Source organism: Typha latifolia, chromosome 1 (assembly GCF_019914945.1).
Source record: "Typha latifolia isolate L0001 chromosome 1, TyphaL0001v2, whole genome shotgun sequence".
NCBI classification, from domain to species: domain Eukaryota; kingdom Viridiplantae; phylum Streptophyta; class Magnoliopsida; order Poales; family Typhaceae; genus Typha; species Typha latifolia.
Genome location: NC_133086.1, coordinates 6,043,559 through 6,059,925, shown reverse-complemented (window position 1 = coordinate 6,059,925; position 16,367 = coordinate 6,043,559). Strand labels below are relative to the sequence as shown.

Below are 16,367 nucleotides of genomic sequence, written 5' to 3'. Positions count from 1 at the left end.
AAAATAATTGGAGTAAAATATATTATGACAAAAGAAGTATTTTTGGAACATATAGATTTGCTAAATAGAAGCAAATAAAACTGTGATTGAGGCAAAATAAAGCTTATGGAAACTCCATCACAAGCTAGGTAGATGGGGAAGAAAGAGAAATGCGAACTTGCTGAGGCAAAAGAAAGAAAAGGGTGGGAACCTAACCTTCTGGTTCTATCCTATTATAGTACATTGGTTTAGGGCTATCCATAACTTACCAGTTTTCAGATTTCCATCACCTTAGCTGTTCATTTTGGGCTCATTTGTACTTGATGGGTTGCCTAGCTAATTAAACAAGAGATTTTATCTGTTTAATTATTTTTAGTCTTTACCTCTTATTTGATCCTGTTTGTCCATAGTATGAAACATGATGTTGAAAGAAACAAGATGGAGAACCTTATTCTCCATAAGTGGGTCGGCCTTGCTTTTTATGGTTGTTTTAGACTTTTAGTATGTTTTTTACGTTTTCATAATTTTGTGCATAGTGATGTTAATGTTTTTCTTTTGCAGTTAGAGGCAGTAAAAACCAACATCCAGGCTTGTGCTTCTAATGAAAAGATCGAGTCACTTAAAATCACTCAGAAAAATCTGATTAACAAGGTAATTGAAGTCTATATGTTTGTCCTTACATCTTCCATTTCAAGTTTATAATCTCAGTTTGCAAGTAGAAAGTCACCTCCTGGAATATTTAACAAAATAAAATAATAATTAAATTATGGTTTTCCCCTCAAGAACAGGCATACTTTGGTCAGTAATGATCTCAAGTAGGATCTAGCAGTACAAGTTCAGATTTAATTGGCTGCTATCTGATGAATCTTACAATTTTTGACTTTTCCCAGAATCCAGAGTTTAATGTACTTACCTGGTACCTAGTAGATGAAGTTTCTCTGCTAGTTGACATGATGATCTTATTCTTTAAAAAAAAAAGTTTTTACTTTTTAGTATCTTCTCTTTTAAGTTTCTGGGCTTTATATGCTGTTCTTGCATGGGAATCATACCCTTTTTTTTCTACATTGTGGTGGAAGACAAACTCAGAGTTGGGATGCTTTTAGGAAAATTGACAGATCTGCATCCCAAACTCCCATCTTGGAATCAATCCTCTAACATTTATGATTATACTCATAAGTGGACAACAAAGTCAAAATTTGGTGGTTTTTAGAAAGATTGTCAGATCTTCAGATCAAATTCCAATCTTGGCATCAATCCCCTAATATTTAAGATTATGCAGCCCCAGAGGAGTTACTTGATTTATTAATAGCACTCTAGGCTTACCCAAATTGGGAGCAACTTGATATCTCCAAATGAGTCAGTGTAAGAACCAAATAGTCCATTGCTCCATTATAACAATGAACTATATATTCGATAAGGCCCAAAATACTCATCATAGTGAGTTAGCCACACAAACTTCATGTATCTAAAGCATGCCTTCCCAACTCGGAGGAGCTTAAATAGAAAGGTGATTTTCATATCTGGTAGGATGTGTATCAAGAGTTCTCATGCTAAACTGACCTTCATGGGTTTGTCACCAATTTCCTCAAGCTAGTATCCACTTCAAGCAGCTTCTTTGCTCTAGCAATCACTAAAAACTGTAGATGCATGCAGTTTACTGTTTGCAGCTTATGCCAATAAGAAGAAAATGTTTATTTGGTCAAGCGTCCCTTGAACATGTCCATCTAAATCTGAAATTTATCTTTCACTGGTCCATCTAATTTGAAATTCATCTTTTCATTGGAGACTGTATTTCTGTTATGTTTCATATACATTCCTTATGCAACTGTTAATCCAGCTCTGTAGAAAGATCACAACCGATTCCAACCAATAGTATATCAAATGTGAAAGTTGTTTTATACTCTTATTGCTAAGGAAAGTGTTTGGTAGATTATGTGGCCATGCATAGATTCTTTGCTGATGCATGATGCTCAATCACTGGTAAATTCAAGAAGTTCAGTCAGTATCAATTAGGATATCTGGATTGGAATGTTCTCATGGATTATTCCCTCATATTACTTTTTGGGTGGCCTAAACTAGTAATTGTACTCACTATTTCCAAGTCATGAATCATTCTACAAATGTCATGGTGCGACGATATGCTTATTGTCTGTCAAATAATGTTTTCTGGTTGATTTTTGTCTATGTATTAATCTCGTTAATAATATACAGATCTATAATGATTCGGCTGAAGCAAAAATTCCTGCAGTTCTTGATTACTTAGGTACTATCATTGAGGTAAGACATGCAATTTCTTCCATGATTCAATTGTTTCATAATATGATTTATGTTATTACTTGTGATTCTAATAACATGTCTTGTGATTCTAGTTTCTACATATTTAAAATTTCTGAATGATCCAATTGTTTCATAATATGGGATTTCTTTTAGTCCATGAGATTCTTTGAGAGGGCGATTCCTTGATCCTTCTAAATCACATGCACTGGAACTTTTGCTGCTCCTTAGTGATGATTCACTTGGGAATTATTGTCTACTGAAGTTTATCTGATAGCAATTCTCTGGTCTATCTGAATTTTTGTAGATTCTCCGAAAAACAACTGAAGGCAGCTAAATTTGTTTTATGATTTGCAAGCATTCTTTTTCTCAATTTTTCGTTCTTATCCATTTTATGTTTATGAGGATATGAAAGTATTGGCAATTGCTATAGGTACCTAAAAGTGTGTTCAATGATATTCTTGATGTCTTGGATTTCCCACATGGCGGGGCTAAAACTATAATTGTTGGGAATGTAATATGTGTTTGTTAGGATAAAAGTGCAATATGCAGGAAGGCAATGGGTGACTGGGTGTTAGTTAGATTACATTTGCCGTTACAAATTACAATTATTGCCATGCAGGGAATCCTTCACATCACTAACATTATCAAGCATGTTGTCACGACCCAAAATAGGAGTCATGACCGGCCATGCATCTCAATATGCTTGAGATGCACGAAGCCTTAATAATACTCTCTACGTATACGATGACAAGATAATTAAATAAAATGAAAATGTGCTATATTAAAATTTTATTTCTAAATGCAATTAAAATAAAAACAATGTTAACGTTTTTGAGTTTCTAAACTAAAAAAAATAAAAATTTCTAATCTAAAGTACAAAATCTAAAAGAGCGGAAAAGTAAATAGGTGAATCCTAAGTGGAGGTGGAATCCGGGTACATTACGCTCAGTCGCCCCGCTGACTATTACCTGAAATAAATAAACAAATACAAAAAAAATAGAACTCGTGAGCCAACAACTATAGCTCAGTGAGTGGAATCCACTCGAACCAAATAAATTTTAAAACATAATAATGCTGAATAAATTAAACTAAAAGCAACAATATCCATCATAATATGCAATAGGCATGCTCTCTACATAATAACAATGATAACCATAGAGAAATGTCACAACTTGTAACCTTGCACGTTTTAAACATATTAACATCTTCTTGATATTTATACTGTCATGTCTCAATGGGTCTAAACCCTGTGGATCCACATCAACTAGAAGTCACCTCGAGATGACGCTCGAGACTTTTCTTCATAACTGATCCGGTTAGGGTCATCAGAGGGTATCACCCTGTGATCAACACACTCTGTCTTTTCCTCTAACCGTTGAGAGAAGTTAGAGTTACCTAGGAAATTTTCTCATATTTTCTAGGACTGTTCCCTAACCCCGCCAGAGTCACCTAAGAAAGTCACCGCAGTGATCTAATTTAGGACTTTCCCCTGGACTTCCAGATAGACTTGAGTCAGCACGAAAAATCGCACACGATTTATACCGGGACTGTTCTCTAGGTCGTATCAATACTAGTCTCATTTTTGTTTTCACAAATTTCAATATTTGCACGAAGTATGGTGATGTACTGAATATAATAACTAAATGCACACAGAAAATAAAACAATTAAATTTTCGCACGTACTGATGAAATAAATAGATTTGCACACAGAAAATTTACATATTCTGACAAAAATACGAAATACAATGAAATAAACATGTGAATGAACCCACTCACCTGAGTCTAGGCAAGACAACCAAAATCTCAAATCTCTAGCCCACGTACTAAAAATCACCACGGGGGAGTCGCGTGGTGGTCTCCGCTGGCTCCGACGACGCTCCGACAGGTCGATTCCACGGCGTGACTCCGTCGGTAAAGGAGGAAAAAAAGAGAGAGGAGAGGGCTGAGATTATTAAGCATTAAACAGAGAGAGAGAGAGATTAGGGTTTAATTTATAGATTAGATGAGGATCAAATCTAATTCGATTCGGATTAGATGAAATCCCTTCTTTCCCGCTGCGCACCGGAGAGGGAGAGGGGAGGGGCTGCACGTGCAGAGCACGTGCACCCTCCTCTCTCAACCCAATTTTTTTTTTTCTGGTCCTAACACATGTTATCATCTACCCAATGCATTTTCTAGAAGCATTTTATACTTGTACTATAAATGTTAGATTCCACAAGATGACAAGACTAATTGTATGTAGAAATATGTTCCGTGTATTGTGTTACTGTATGCACAAAAAGCCCAAATGTTCCACCACAATTCAGCCACCTTGCTGGTAGATTCCATCTTGGACCTATTAGTTACCATCTAGCTTACATGGTGTAGTTTTGTTTCAGCCTGCCTAGACTATTCTTTTTCATTGTCTTCTTTGTCCCACAAACTTAAATGTAACAAAATACAATACAAACTATTTACTTCCTGTATGAAGTGATTTCCGTAGAGGTAGTTTAACCATGTTCTGTCGCAGTCTTACAATTTTTTTGGTGTCTATTATTTGTTCAAGGATGAATAATACTTCTAAGTTCTAACATTGTGCCTCCTTTGGAGTCTCTTGGTAATGTTAAATGAAAAAGCAGAGGCCAGAGGTATAACAGAAAATCTGGATCTGTATATCTGTAGTTTTGCACTATGTTTTGTGTCCTGGCTTTATCATTACAAAAGCAGGATTGCTTGATGCTGTGGTCCTGATTTTCAGGCAGATTGCAAGTTTTTGATATTTGCACATCATCAACCCATGATCAGCTCAATTCATCAATTTCTACTGGTAAGAGAAAGTTTTACTGATTCTCTTAAGTACTGATATTCTGCAACACTAATAACATTCTGGTTCCAGAAAAAGAAAGTTGGGTGTATTAGAATAGATGGCAGCACACCAGCATCATCAAGGCAAGATTTAGTCACCGACTTTCAGGAAAAGGATGTCATAAAGGCAGCAGTTGTATGTTACAATTTTTATTTTTTTGTATTATTTTGTAATTTCCTTTTTGAGATTTTTTTTTTTGTGCTGCCTTAGTTTGTATATTTTCTTGTTTGTCCAAATCTTTCTGTAGTTGCACTTCAGGTTATAAACTTATAATACTGATGATGTTGTACATTCTGTAGCTCTCCATTAAAGCTGGGGGCATTGGGTTGACTCTAACAGCAGCAAGTACAGTTATCTTTGCTGAGTTGTCCTGGACTCCAGGTGATATAATTCAAGCAGAAGATCGTGCTCATCGGATTGGTCAGGTACCGATGGCTCTAATTTTATCTTCTGTTACTTTTTGGTGAACTATTTTATTTTGCAGTATATTTAGAAGGGTGTCTTATAGTGCCTAGTGTATTAGAAATCTTAACCCAAGTCTCTAAATATCTACTAAATCCTCTTAGCAGAAGAAATAAATTAAATTGCCATGAGCAGTGTGGCATGTGATTTCTAGAATTCTCTTATTGTAACTCAAATAAATTTGTAAGACATTGGGAAATTTCATGTTTGTTATATAATCAGTTGAATCAAAAGCTTAAACTATTAGGCAATGGAATAATAATACATATCACACATTTAGAGTGTTCAAAGTGCATGTTTTTTCTTACTGTTCAAAATCATAATTTTATTTTACATCATGCTGAAACTACCCTCGTTCCAAAAAGCGGCCCCTATGGCTGCCATGTTGGTTTTGCCGTCTCTGTGCCATACTATTGTTGTGGTGGTGAAAATAGCAGACTGCCACATGGCACTAACCAGGTGGGCATGGCTGCCGCCTAGCGGAGTATGGTGGCCATCACGACTGCTTGTGGTGGCCTCAATGATAGGTCATGACATATTATAAGTTTATAACATGCTCAAGTCTCTTTTTCTGTTTAGGTACTTTGTAATGATATTCCAATTAGGGACTAATATAAAGGATCAGTAATATCTAGGTTGTGTTTAATCTCAAGCACACAATCCAAGAAAGCAAAGCTCCTGAATATTGAAAATGTGGAATATGATTTATCAGAAGGACAATGAGGGTGAATAGATGCAAATGCTTTGATGGGTGACTAAGATGATCAAGTAGGAGGAGAATCTATTAGAATCTTGTAATGAATTATGTATTTGATTTGACTACTCTTTAGAGTTTAGATTAAAGTCATGCATTACAAGTTAGATGTTACTTTTCCTTTTGATGATGCTATGTCAAATTGCAACTCTTTCTTGTACTCTTTTCTTAAACATGTAGTTATATTTCTTTTATGTTTTGTGACTTCTTATTTTAAATCTTTAATTCTTGTATCTTGATTGGATTTGATAGGCTATATAACTAAAATTATATAGTTGTGAGTTAGTTCTATATAATACAAACAATCTAGAGAAATTAAATTGTAAAAATTTCTGGAGATCAACTTTGGGTTCATGGCACCTGTTATGGCCCTCACCATCTACTGAGCATCATAAAACCTCTTGATCTCTGTACCCACAGAAAGCTTCTTAAAGCATTAGAAATTACAGTGCCTCATATCAACATGATGTTCCTGAGAGCATAATAGACACTTAAATTGGTTAAAGTCCTCAGACCCTTTTTAATCTGTTTTTTTAGATACAGGGTGAGCTAAAGTCCTAGATGGTTATACAATGTCCCAAGTCCCAACAGCCAAATCAAGAGCTCACCATTGCTAGTATTGCCTTAAAATCCTTCAAAGTGCCGCTAAGACGCTTAGTACAAACCTGCAAAGTGCCATTAACTGCAAGAGTATTAATACCCTCTGCAGAACAGTATGAAATTTTGAATCTAGCATCTCCCATAGGAGAATGCATCCTACATTCTTGACATCTTTTTATAGAAACCTTTTTGTATGGGTTATTTTGCAGAAATGATCTAACCTACCTGCTTTTTGAAACTATCTTGTTGGATGCGACTATATGACCTTTATGGCTGTACAGCAAAGTCGGGATTCTAGCATTTCAAAGAAGATAGTGTTGATTTGCTGTTTCGAAGTGTTACATGAGTAAAATTGTTAGGTATGTCTACTGCTAGTACCGCAAACAGAAGGCTACTTGTGGAAGATCACATTTTTTTGTCTTAGACAACTACAATTTGGTTATTGAAATATCTGATACCAACAGATATGTAAGGTATCAATTGATAGTGCTTCATTAACCTGCAATTCCATTTTATTTTTCACTGACTAGTTTATTTCTTATCTACCTTCACTCTTGGTTGGAACTTAGGCATTTTTCATTTTGCTTTTTTAATGTTTACAGGTATCCTCTGTAAATATATACTATCTTCTTGCAAACGACACTGTTGATGACATTATCTGGTATGTCTCTCTTGATTGTACATGCAACTATGTCATGTAGTCTGTGTAGTCTGCTTATGCATTGACCCTGAGTCTGAATTTTGCTATTCAGGGATGTTGTTCAAAGCAAACTGGAAAATTTGGGGCAGGTACTTTCTGTCCCTCCCTCCCTCCCTCCCTGAATTTGTTATTTCTTCTTCTTGTTTTAGTAGTTGAAACTATGGTCAGGGAAAAAAAAGAAGAAACTTGCCTTTTCATAAACTTCAGCATTGACTGTTGTAGATTAGAAACTCTGTTGTTGCAAACTCATTCTAAAGAATTGTTTGGAACTTTAAATTGCTTTCTACTATTCCGGTTTACCTTTTATCCTTCCAATGGAGTGCCTTAACTTGGATAAAAGTTATGAGGCTTTCCTGGTTCAACTTTTCTCATGAAGAATTTATGCTAGCAGATGCTTGATGGAGAGGAAAAAACACTGAAAGTGTCTGCCAGTCAAACAAGCTGCAGTCCAGGAAAACAAAAAACCCTCGATTCCTTCCTGAAACGATGCCATACTGCTACGGATGTTCAACTGAAAGCCAAGAATCCCAGATTTTGATGCATGATGATAGCATATCTTGTAATACTGTACATTAATTTCTTTTCTTCTTTTCTTTGCGTATTTTCCATGCTATTTGTGGAAAGCTTGTAACATATGGGTATAGATGAGTTATCTGTAAATGCTCCTGTGGAAAAATGAAAGTCAGAAACAAGTACATTATTGCAACATAGGCTATCTTCTTTTTCCCAGGTTTATATCTATGTAAATTTCTTTGCGAGAAACAAGTACACTAGTCCTTACGACATCTACAAATGCACCCTTCAGATTAATGTTAGGAAGAACTCCCAAGTTATAACTACATTGTTGCCCCCACATATCAATCTTTGCATGGCGTGAAGTTTGTTTCAAGTTCTTAGCTGAAGGTATGATGTTTTAAAGCAACCCATAACTCGTTTCTCTACCTCCAGTCTTTGTATGGCGTGCAGTTGATGTCTGCTCTTCTTAGAAAGATTATTTTTATCAAAGAAAAAAATAAAAAATAAAAAATAAAAAGAAGCGTAATAGAACATGCTTAAAAGTTGTAATATTCTTTGAGCTAATAAGACTTGGTTATTTGCAAATATATCCCAATAACAAATCAATTAGCAGAGTTAATGAGGTACTATAAGGTTTAAATGTAAGTGGTTTATTTGCACCATAAGGAACTACTCCTTGGATCACATGGTTCATTTTCGTGGGCCCCACTGTATAAGCAAGCGATCTACAACGAAGCCCTTTACCTTAAGAAGACGAGGCGGCGGCTAGAGAGCACGAGCTCTCTTCCTCCTCCGTTCCCTTGGCGGTCGCCTTTCCAATTCCTTCCCGCCATACCCAAAAGCCTACGTCCGACCCCATCTCCTCTCCTCCAACTCCAAGAACTCCTCTTCGATTTCTTCTTTTATATAAACCCCAAATCGTGGCCGTAGGACAGAGAAGTCCGCGATGGCGCTTCGCCGAGCACTGGGTTGGTCGGATGGGGAGTTGATGCGGTCGGACTCGAAGCCGTGTTCGCGGTTGATGCGCCACACCGCCGGCATCTTTAGCGTCGGAGGTGCCCTCGCCTTCTGGGTCCTCTGCCGCCTCCACTACGGTCGGTCCATTTCTTCCTTTCTTTGTCTGAATTTCTTTTCTTCTTACTAATTTAGCAGTTTGATGGAATCATATGCTGGAGGTTATCGAATTAAAAATGTTTTCTTTTTTCCATCTCTTGTGATTTGGATTCTGCAGTTAGTCTGATGGAAAAAGATGCCGTCTTTCATTAGCTTGGGAAGCAGAATCCTTTGCGTTAGTTTCGAAGTAGATTGTTGTGATCGATAATTCGATATTAGAAATGAATGTTAAGTCATGTTGAGGCTAGTGGAAAGAGGAATCAAAGATCCTGTTCTCATTGTCCAAGATCGGTTCTTTCTCCTTTTCTCCTTAAGAGAAGGGGTAAGCCTGAACCTAGTTTTGTCGCTTGAGAGCTCAGATGATTGCTTTTCCAGTCCTTTTGCTTTAGGCATCTTTTGTTGATAGAATTATTTTAGGAGTTGAACACCTGTTTGGAAGGGAGAGAAATAGGAGAAGAGAAGAGAGAGTAGAGGAGAGAAATAAAGGATTAAATTTTTAGGAGATAAATGAGATTGAAATATCCGCCACCAGATAAACATGCCTCCTAAATGGTTCTCAGATGACCAATTGGTCAATGTTTTCATACTGTTTAGCATGCACGGGCACTATTTTTTTTAATCTTTTTTTTATAAGGTGGTACAGGAGAGAATGAAAGAGAAAAAAAAAAACTTCCAACAGTTTTTTTAATCCCCAAAAATGGAGAGAAAATGAGAAAAGGCAATACTTTTTTTATTTTTTTTAATATTCCAAATACATTTTCATGTCTTTCCCATATAAGCTCAAGAAGGCAAAAATAACTTCCTCAAATCATCAATCTGTTCTAATATTAGTACAAGTATCAATAGACCTATAATTTGCCAGCCCTTCTGTTGGTGTGTCAGAAGTTATCAAAAGATGTTAATATTAGCAGATCTCCATATTGATGCTTTGCATAATTCTTTCATGTAATAATTACAAATTCCTTTTAGAAGAACATTACTGCATCAAAGAAAAGATGGTAGAAATTTTTAAAACAATCCTCCCTGTTAGTTTGTATACTTTTCGTCAAAAGCTAACTTGTTCAGTAGAGCTATCAACCTGTTGGTTGCACAGATGACCACATACATATAATGATTTTTCTGCACAAAATTTTCAACCTCGAGGTGTTATGTCTTCATGGTAGTTATGATTTTCTTATGCAGGCCCTAGAATTACTACCCCGAGAAGTCTCCGGTGGGCTTCGTGCGGCGCAGTTTCAGTGAGCTCCACGTCAGCTCTGCTGGTCCGACTGTTCAGTCCAGAGTGTGAACCTCAGAACATAGCTGCATATGACAAACCTAGATGAATGAATCTTTCCATCTCATACAGTCAAAAGGCTTTTTTGTTGTGATGTGCTGGTTGTAGAACTTATGTTCTTTCACTCTCTTGTTTGTCAACCTGCTTATTGCCAGGTGAAATTTTACAAACTGATGTACCAGCTTACGGCTGTTCGTGTATCTTTGGTTCGAACGGGAAATTATTTGATGTAACGTACAATTATTTTTCCTTTTAAATGGAAAGTGGCATTTCTCCTTTGCTATCGAAAAAGGATGAACATTATTTGTGCTCTGTGTTGGTTAACTGTTGATATTTCAGCTGGCATACTGTCTCATAAAACTTCACTGATTAACTCTGGGACACAAGTTTTTGACATGGTATGTTATGAATAAAAAACACATTACATCCGAGGAAGCATTTCCCAACTCCAAGGAGTAAGAACATCTACCTCACTCATCAATTATTTGTTACAATTAATGTTAATCTGTTAATCTCATTTTACAAAGTTAATAACCAGATTGTTAAGGCAAATAGTTAAAAAAAAACATCCCAATGAAGTCTTTTGCTGCCTGTCCCTAAACAACATTTACCCGCTTGCATTTGTGATACATTATCCAGGCCAAGAAGGAATAGTTTTGCAGGAATTATACTGAGTGCAATATCAACCAAATTAAAAGAAAAAAAGAAAAAAAAAAAAAAGATAGTTGGTCAATTCAGAATTCTAAACTTTATCCAAGCTAAAGACTGAAGCCTGACGTGTGTACACAGCTTTAAAATGAAATCCCGAAGGCTCTCAATAAATGAGCAAAGGAAACAGAAGGAAGGCAAAAACATATGCCCCATGAATTAATAAAATAGAAGCTTACATTTGCTGACTTGATGAGACCTGCCAAAACTGACTGGTGGGAAGCCTTCAGGAGGTTTTAGGACTTCCTGGTTATAGTTGACAGACATAAGGCACAGTCCATGAGGTGGAGCTGATAATGCAACCTTTGCGAGCTCTCTGCGATCCCTTGCAGCTATGATCTTTGGGACAATATCAGGAGGTAAAGCTTCCCTTCCAATCTGAAGCAGCAAAGCTACCTGCAGAAGCATCACTGATGAAGAGTTGTTTTGATGGTTTATTGAAGCGATTGAGCAAAAGAAGATAAAAGAAGAAGCAATTAAGATATCATCCCCAACTGAAAAGAAAAATAACTGAATCAAGGACGCGTGGAACTTTGATAAAAACATCAATAAGCTCCAAAAGTTAAATACTTTCTGCGGCCATTTCAGTATTCATGTCCATCAATCTATACCATATGTCCTTATAAAGAATACAGCAGAGAAATCTCATGTCAGAGTATTAAAGGAGACAAAATGATCGGTATAGACCACAGAGTTCCTAAACTATCTAAGAAATCAAGCAACTTGCTCCTTTTACTCATCAAAAGAATTATCCAACTTCTATTTATTGTTGAAGTCATTGCCTATCACTACTCACATGTAAAATTCAAGGATTTTTACAACCAGTTTATCATAACTAAAGAGAATAGCTACATCCACTTTCACTTCGGATTATCGGACAAAGAAATAACAAACTTAAACAATTTATTGTATGTCATAGATTAACAATTAAAATTTGGACCATTTTATGACCATGCATGCTTAAAGAAATAAAATAAATAGCATTATTTCCCCTCTCATTGGGATTGACAGCTCAAAAATCAGGCTACATTCATAAATCCTTCTATCGAAGAATTTATGACCTCCTTTGTGAGTGGTACTTTTGGATACTTGCCTTTTAATTTTACACGATAAAAACTGTAATTTCAGAATGCTGTGTGATCCAGAGAAATTTTGAAAAGAAACGGTCATTCAATGGGCTGATGGCCATAATGGTTTTCACGTAACAAAAAGCATTTGAAGGACAATAAAAGAAGGCTTCTCTTAGAAGTACTAGAAAGAACCACATTTGTGTATACTAAGAAGATCAGTATCTTAATATGCTAAATATATTTGCTAATTGGATGAATATTACCATGTTCCTCACTTGTCTGTACAAGAAACCAGTACCCTCAATCTCGAGCTGCAAAACAGCATCCTGGACAATGATAATATGTCTGTTAAAGACAATGTCTCCTCTAAAATGATCAATATTTATGGCTAGTGTTTATGACTGGTGAGTAGTGACATGAGGAACATACAGAATAAAGAAGTTAGCATCATGAAGTACCAGTTCGGTTATGTCGAAACGAAAGATTTCTTTCACAGGATTTGGTGAGCCATCATTATGAGACGCATTGGCGAAAGATGAAAAGTCATGTTTTCCAACAAAATATGCTGCAGCCTCCCTCATTGCATGAGGACTAAGTTTATGGACACTATGATAAGCATAAAGACGGTGAAAAGGATCCATGATTGTTCCATTGTAGATCTTGTAGTGATAAATCTTGCTCTTTGTTGAGAATCGAGCATGAAATTCAGGACGTGCTGGACCAACTTCTCTCACCTGAATATCTGGGGGAAGAAGCCCATTAATTGCAGCGTGAAGGCTTCCCAAGCTATTATAGATGAAAGGTGTGGTAAAATGAGCCACCTGAAAAATCAACAAAACTACATATTCCTAATCTATAAAGAATAAAGTAGAACAAGTCAAAGTTAACAAATATTTTTTCACAACCATGAGCAGAAAGAGATGGAGTAATACTTTGACAGTAGTATTTTTAAGATAATCAAACCTGACCCCAGGCATGAACACCAGTGTCCGTCCTGCTTGCACCAACCAAACAAAGTTCCTTCCGATCTAGCTTTGTGATGCGTATTAGTGCATTCTCTACAAGGCACTGTATAGTTGGTGGTGATGGTTGATACTGCCAACCTGCAATATAACTTTCACAATATTGTAAGTTAAAATTATGAACAAATGTATTCTCAAGGCTCAGAGCCAGCAAATTCTTTTTCAGGAAGAAAAGAGAAAAGCAGGAGACAGAGATGGTTAATTCGAGCTAGACTCCAAATATGATTCAACAATAATTGACATAGAAAAGATTTTATATGGAAGTCAAAGATTGCGTTTGATCAGTTCTATAATATCAATGGAAAAGTTATCAATGATAATGTTTGGTAAAACCTAATATGACATCTGATATTTATTCATCAATTGTAAAACCAAATAACAAGGTTGATAAGATCAAACACTCTATTCATCCTCAATGAGAACACTACCTCTGGGTTCACCTTAATTATATTACTCCTGCCTCCAATTAACATGTTGGAAGTTATCATCATTGGATTTGCAATACCACCGCAATATTCAGACAGGATATGGGATCAACCAAGTCCACTCACAATCCTAAGGTCTCTAGACTCCCATTATAACATCCAAGCTGTATCATGCTTACTTCTTTCATATGAAAGAAAACCTCATGCTTGAGTAGTTGAAAACCTGCTTCTAGAAGTAAATTTCCATTTACAATTCCTCCAGCAGTAGGCCCTTATGAGTAGATTCAGTCCTTTTTACACAAGAGAGCACAGAGGCCTCGTGAACTAATCATTTCATAGATTTTGTTTTTGCATTTCTATGCTATGTTTTTCTAATCACTAATTCAGTATTCAAGTTATCACAATGATTTGAAGATGGTGCATAGTAGAACGCCCTTCTTTCTAGTCTAAAACGAAATTCAGCTGAAATAGTAGGACGAACTCTTTTGTTAGCTAATAAATGGCATAATTATCTAAGCAAAAGTAGTAGAATACTGTAATAACATATAGAGTAGCAGAAATCATATCCCTTTGCTCCTGCATGTTGTTTCATTTGCATAGCAGGAGGAGAAAACCCACATTCTCCATTTCATACATTGTCTACAGATGACTTTACTATGCACTGCTTCTTTTGGTTTTGCCTACCTTACCAAGCTTTATATTTGGTCTGAAAATTCTCAAGCACCCATCCAATATGAAAAAAATCCATTAACTTCATGATTTGCTAACTCAGATCATTCAGCATGAGATACTTACATTAAGAAGTTCTAACTCCAATGACAACACAAAATTTATCCCCAACTCAAAGGGGTCCTCTCACATATAACTAACTTTTGCTGAATCAATCACAATTAAAGTTTCACTACTCCTAAATGTGGCCCTGTACAATCTTCAATCTGGCTAAAGGCATATCTCACAGAGTACTTTGTCATATTCAACTAAGAATCGGGAAAAGAATGCCAATCACCTAAACAGTCTAGAAACTGGAGGAGGAGATGATAAACAACACGCTGAGGAGCACAATGATATGAGTAAAAGCCCATCTTGAGCCAATTGGCACTTGACACACTAATCAATTTACAGTTTAAGCGATCAAAGAGAAAACAACTATTGGGTCCTCATCAAAATTCCATATTTTAACATGGGCAAGTAGAAATCAGTGCCATTTAAGAGATAATGGGTGAACAAGGCCAATACTCGCAAGACCAAACACTTTTAAGCACAAAACGGGCAAATTTAGAGCACGGCTTTGGAGGCTGACCTTTAAACTTGGTACCGTCGTAGGCAATCACCATCCTCCACTTATAAGAGCAAGGAGACGCCAGCTCCGCCACTTGGGTTTGGCCATCCTCTACGCGCTGCCAAAGAAAGAGAGAGCCAGAATAATATGAAGTAGGAATCTTAACAGAGATGAGAGAGGAAACAATGCAACCAACAGACACATACCGAGCTATTGGAGATGGCGAAAGCGCGCAGAGGAGAAGAAGAGAAGCCAATGGCCGCAAAACCCATCTCTTCTCCCTGGGTTTTGGCTTCCAGCAAAGATAATAAAAATAAAAATAAAAGGATACGAATGCCGATAGAGGATTGGGTTTTTGATATGGGCCTAAACTTTTCTTGGGCTAAGAAGTTCTTCTTTGTGGGCTTGGTCTCACTCGGACAAAGTTGGATTCAGCTCACAAATATATATATATTAAATATACGTATATTTTTTGCTGTATTTTTATCATTTAAAATTTGATTCTTATGAATTAAAAAAGGTATTCAATTATCTATTACTTTATCATCTTTAAATTTTTCGACCTATAAATTAGTCAAATATAAAGTATTTATGAAGCTTTATAACGATGAGGAAAGATTATAGGAACATATCTCATACGAATACGATATTAACAAGTAGGATTGAGAGCTAAAAGTATCACATCCAGTGATAGCCATTCTTTCTTGTCAATTAGCGATCGTCTTAGTTTAAGGTTTGTGGAGATTCATGAACAAATTTAAATAAAAAAAAAATTGGTTAGGAATTGAAAGAAGCACATGACATGCTGCTTAAGGATGTGTTAATTACGAAAACTTAGCATTTGTTTTGTTCCTCCCCCAAAGTCCAAACTCCAAATTATCTACATACTTCCAAATCCATTCCTTGATGAATTCCGACCACAGAATCTTCATCACATCCGTTACATTAACAATAATGTGGACTCCTCTGTTCATCAACAATGATATTGAGTGCTAATTCCTTCTTCTTCTTTTCCTTGGCCTTATAATTGTTTTGAAAAGAAAGTATATATATAAAAATAAAAAATAAAAAAGGTTAGGTTGCTTAGAGAGAAGTAATTAGTAGGAGAAAACTCATATTAGTGCCTCTTGGCAAAGCATGGGCCATGCAGTTTGGGGAGAAGATAATAATGCATGCTATCACTTCAACAAACCTTAGAAATGCTTTAGTGCTGTAAAGGTAGGAGGGGGTTTGATATGTTTCCATTGTCATGAAGGAAAGACCCTAGGATTATGGATGCATGACGAAAGGCTTAATAATATTCTACATCCATCCCAGTTTGTTAAGCAATCAATGTCAGGG

General features: G+C 36.2%; 3 protein-coding genes across 5 annotated transcripts in view; 2 read left to right on the top strand and 1 right to left on the bottom strand.

Moving 5' to 3' along the window:
• The window catches only part of LOC140785647 (uncharacterized), a 31,367-nt gene extending 23,042 nt beyond the window's left edge, over window positions 1–8,325 (top strand). The window contains exons 17-25 of one of the 3 annotated variants that reach the window (XR_012108495.1): window positions 541–630; window positions 2,191–2,256; window positions 4,994–5,062; window positions 5,132–5,236; window positions 5,401–5,526; window positions 7,199–7,390; window positions 7,520–7,578; window positions 7,670–7,706; window positions 8,009–8,051. Coding sequence is in view for 2 of the 3 variants with exons in the window: in XM_073133596.1 (XP_072989697.1) it covers window positions 541–630; window positions 2,191–2,256; window positions 4,994–5,062; window positions 5,132–5,236; window positions 5,401–5,526; window positions 7,520–7,578; window positions 7,670–7,706; window positions 8,009–8,155 (699 nt within the window). In the remaining variant the exon portion in view is untranslated. Of the gene's footprint in view, window positions 1–540; window positions 631–2,190; window positions 2,257–4,993; window positions 5,063–5,131; window positions 5,237–5,400; window positions 5,527–7,126; window positions 7,391–7,519; window positions 7,579–7,669; window positions 7,707–8,008 lie in introns of those variants that run through there. The other 2 variants (XM_073133596.1, XM_073133606.1) reach the window with 2 other exon arrangements.
• Window positions 8,326–8,938: 613 nt separating this feature from the next.
• LOC140780574 (uncharacterized) lies at window positions 8,939–10,825 on the top strand. Its single transcript, XM_073126212.1, has 2 exons — window positions 8,939–9,227; window positions 10,429–10,825. Exons 1-2 carry the CDS (start codon window positions 9,080–9,082, stop codon window positions 10,569–10,571), a joined length of 291 nt encoding a protein of 96 aa, XP_072982313.1. The 5' UTR covers window positions 8,939–9,079; the 3' UTR covers window positions 10,572–10,825.
• A 422-nt stretch (window positions 10,826–11,247) lies between these two features.
• LOC140780573 (uncharacterized) lies at window positions 11,248–15,326 on the bottom strand. Its single transcript, XM_073126211.1, has 6 exons — window positions 15,233–15,326; window positions 15,048–15,144; window positions 13,264–13,403; window positions 12,759–13,121; window positions 12,564–12,626; window positions 11,248–11,626 (listed from the first exon to the last, which is right to left on the bottom strand). Exons 1-6 carry the CDS (start codon window positions 15,296–15,298, stop codon window positions 11,390–11,392), a joined length of 966 nt encoding a protein of 321 aa, XP_072982312.1. The 5' UTR covers window positions 15,299–15,326; the 3' UTR covers window positions 11,248–11,389.
• Window positions 15,327–16,367: the final 1,041 nt, after the last annotated feature.

Excerpts from the sequence above, each read along its gene's own strand:
- LOC140780574 (XM_073126212.1), top strand. The coding sequence starts at position 9,080 with ATGGCGCTTCGCCGAGCACTGGGTTGGTCGGATGGGGAGTTGATGCGG. Across the intron at positions 9,228-10,428 it reads CCTCTGCCGCCTCCACTACG|GCCCTAGAATTACTACCCCG; the intron begins GTCGGTCCATTT and ends TTTCTTATGCAG.
- LOC140780573 (XM_073126211.1), bottom strand. The coding sequence starts at position 15,298 with ATGGGTTTTGCGGCCATTGGCTTCTCTTCTTCTCCTCTGCGCGCTTTC. Across the intron at positions 13,122-13,263 it reads GTGTTCATGCCTGGGGTCAG|GTGGCTCATTTTACCACACC; the intron begins GTTTGATTATCT and ends TTGATTTTTCAG. Across the intron at positions 12,627-12,758 it reads GTTTCGACATAACCGAACTG|GATGCTGTTTTGCAGCTCGA; the intron begins GTACTTCATGAT and ends ATCATTGTCCAG.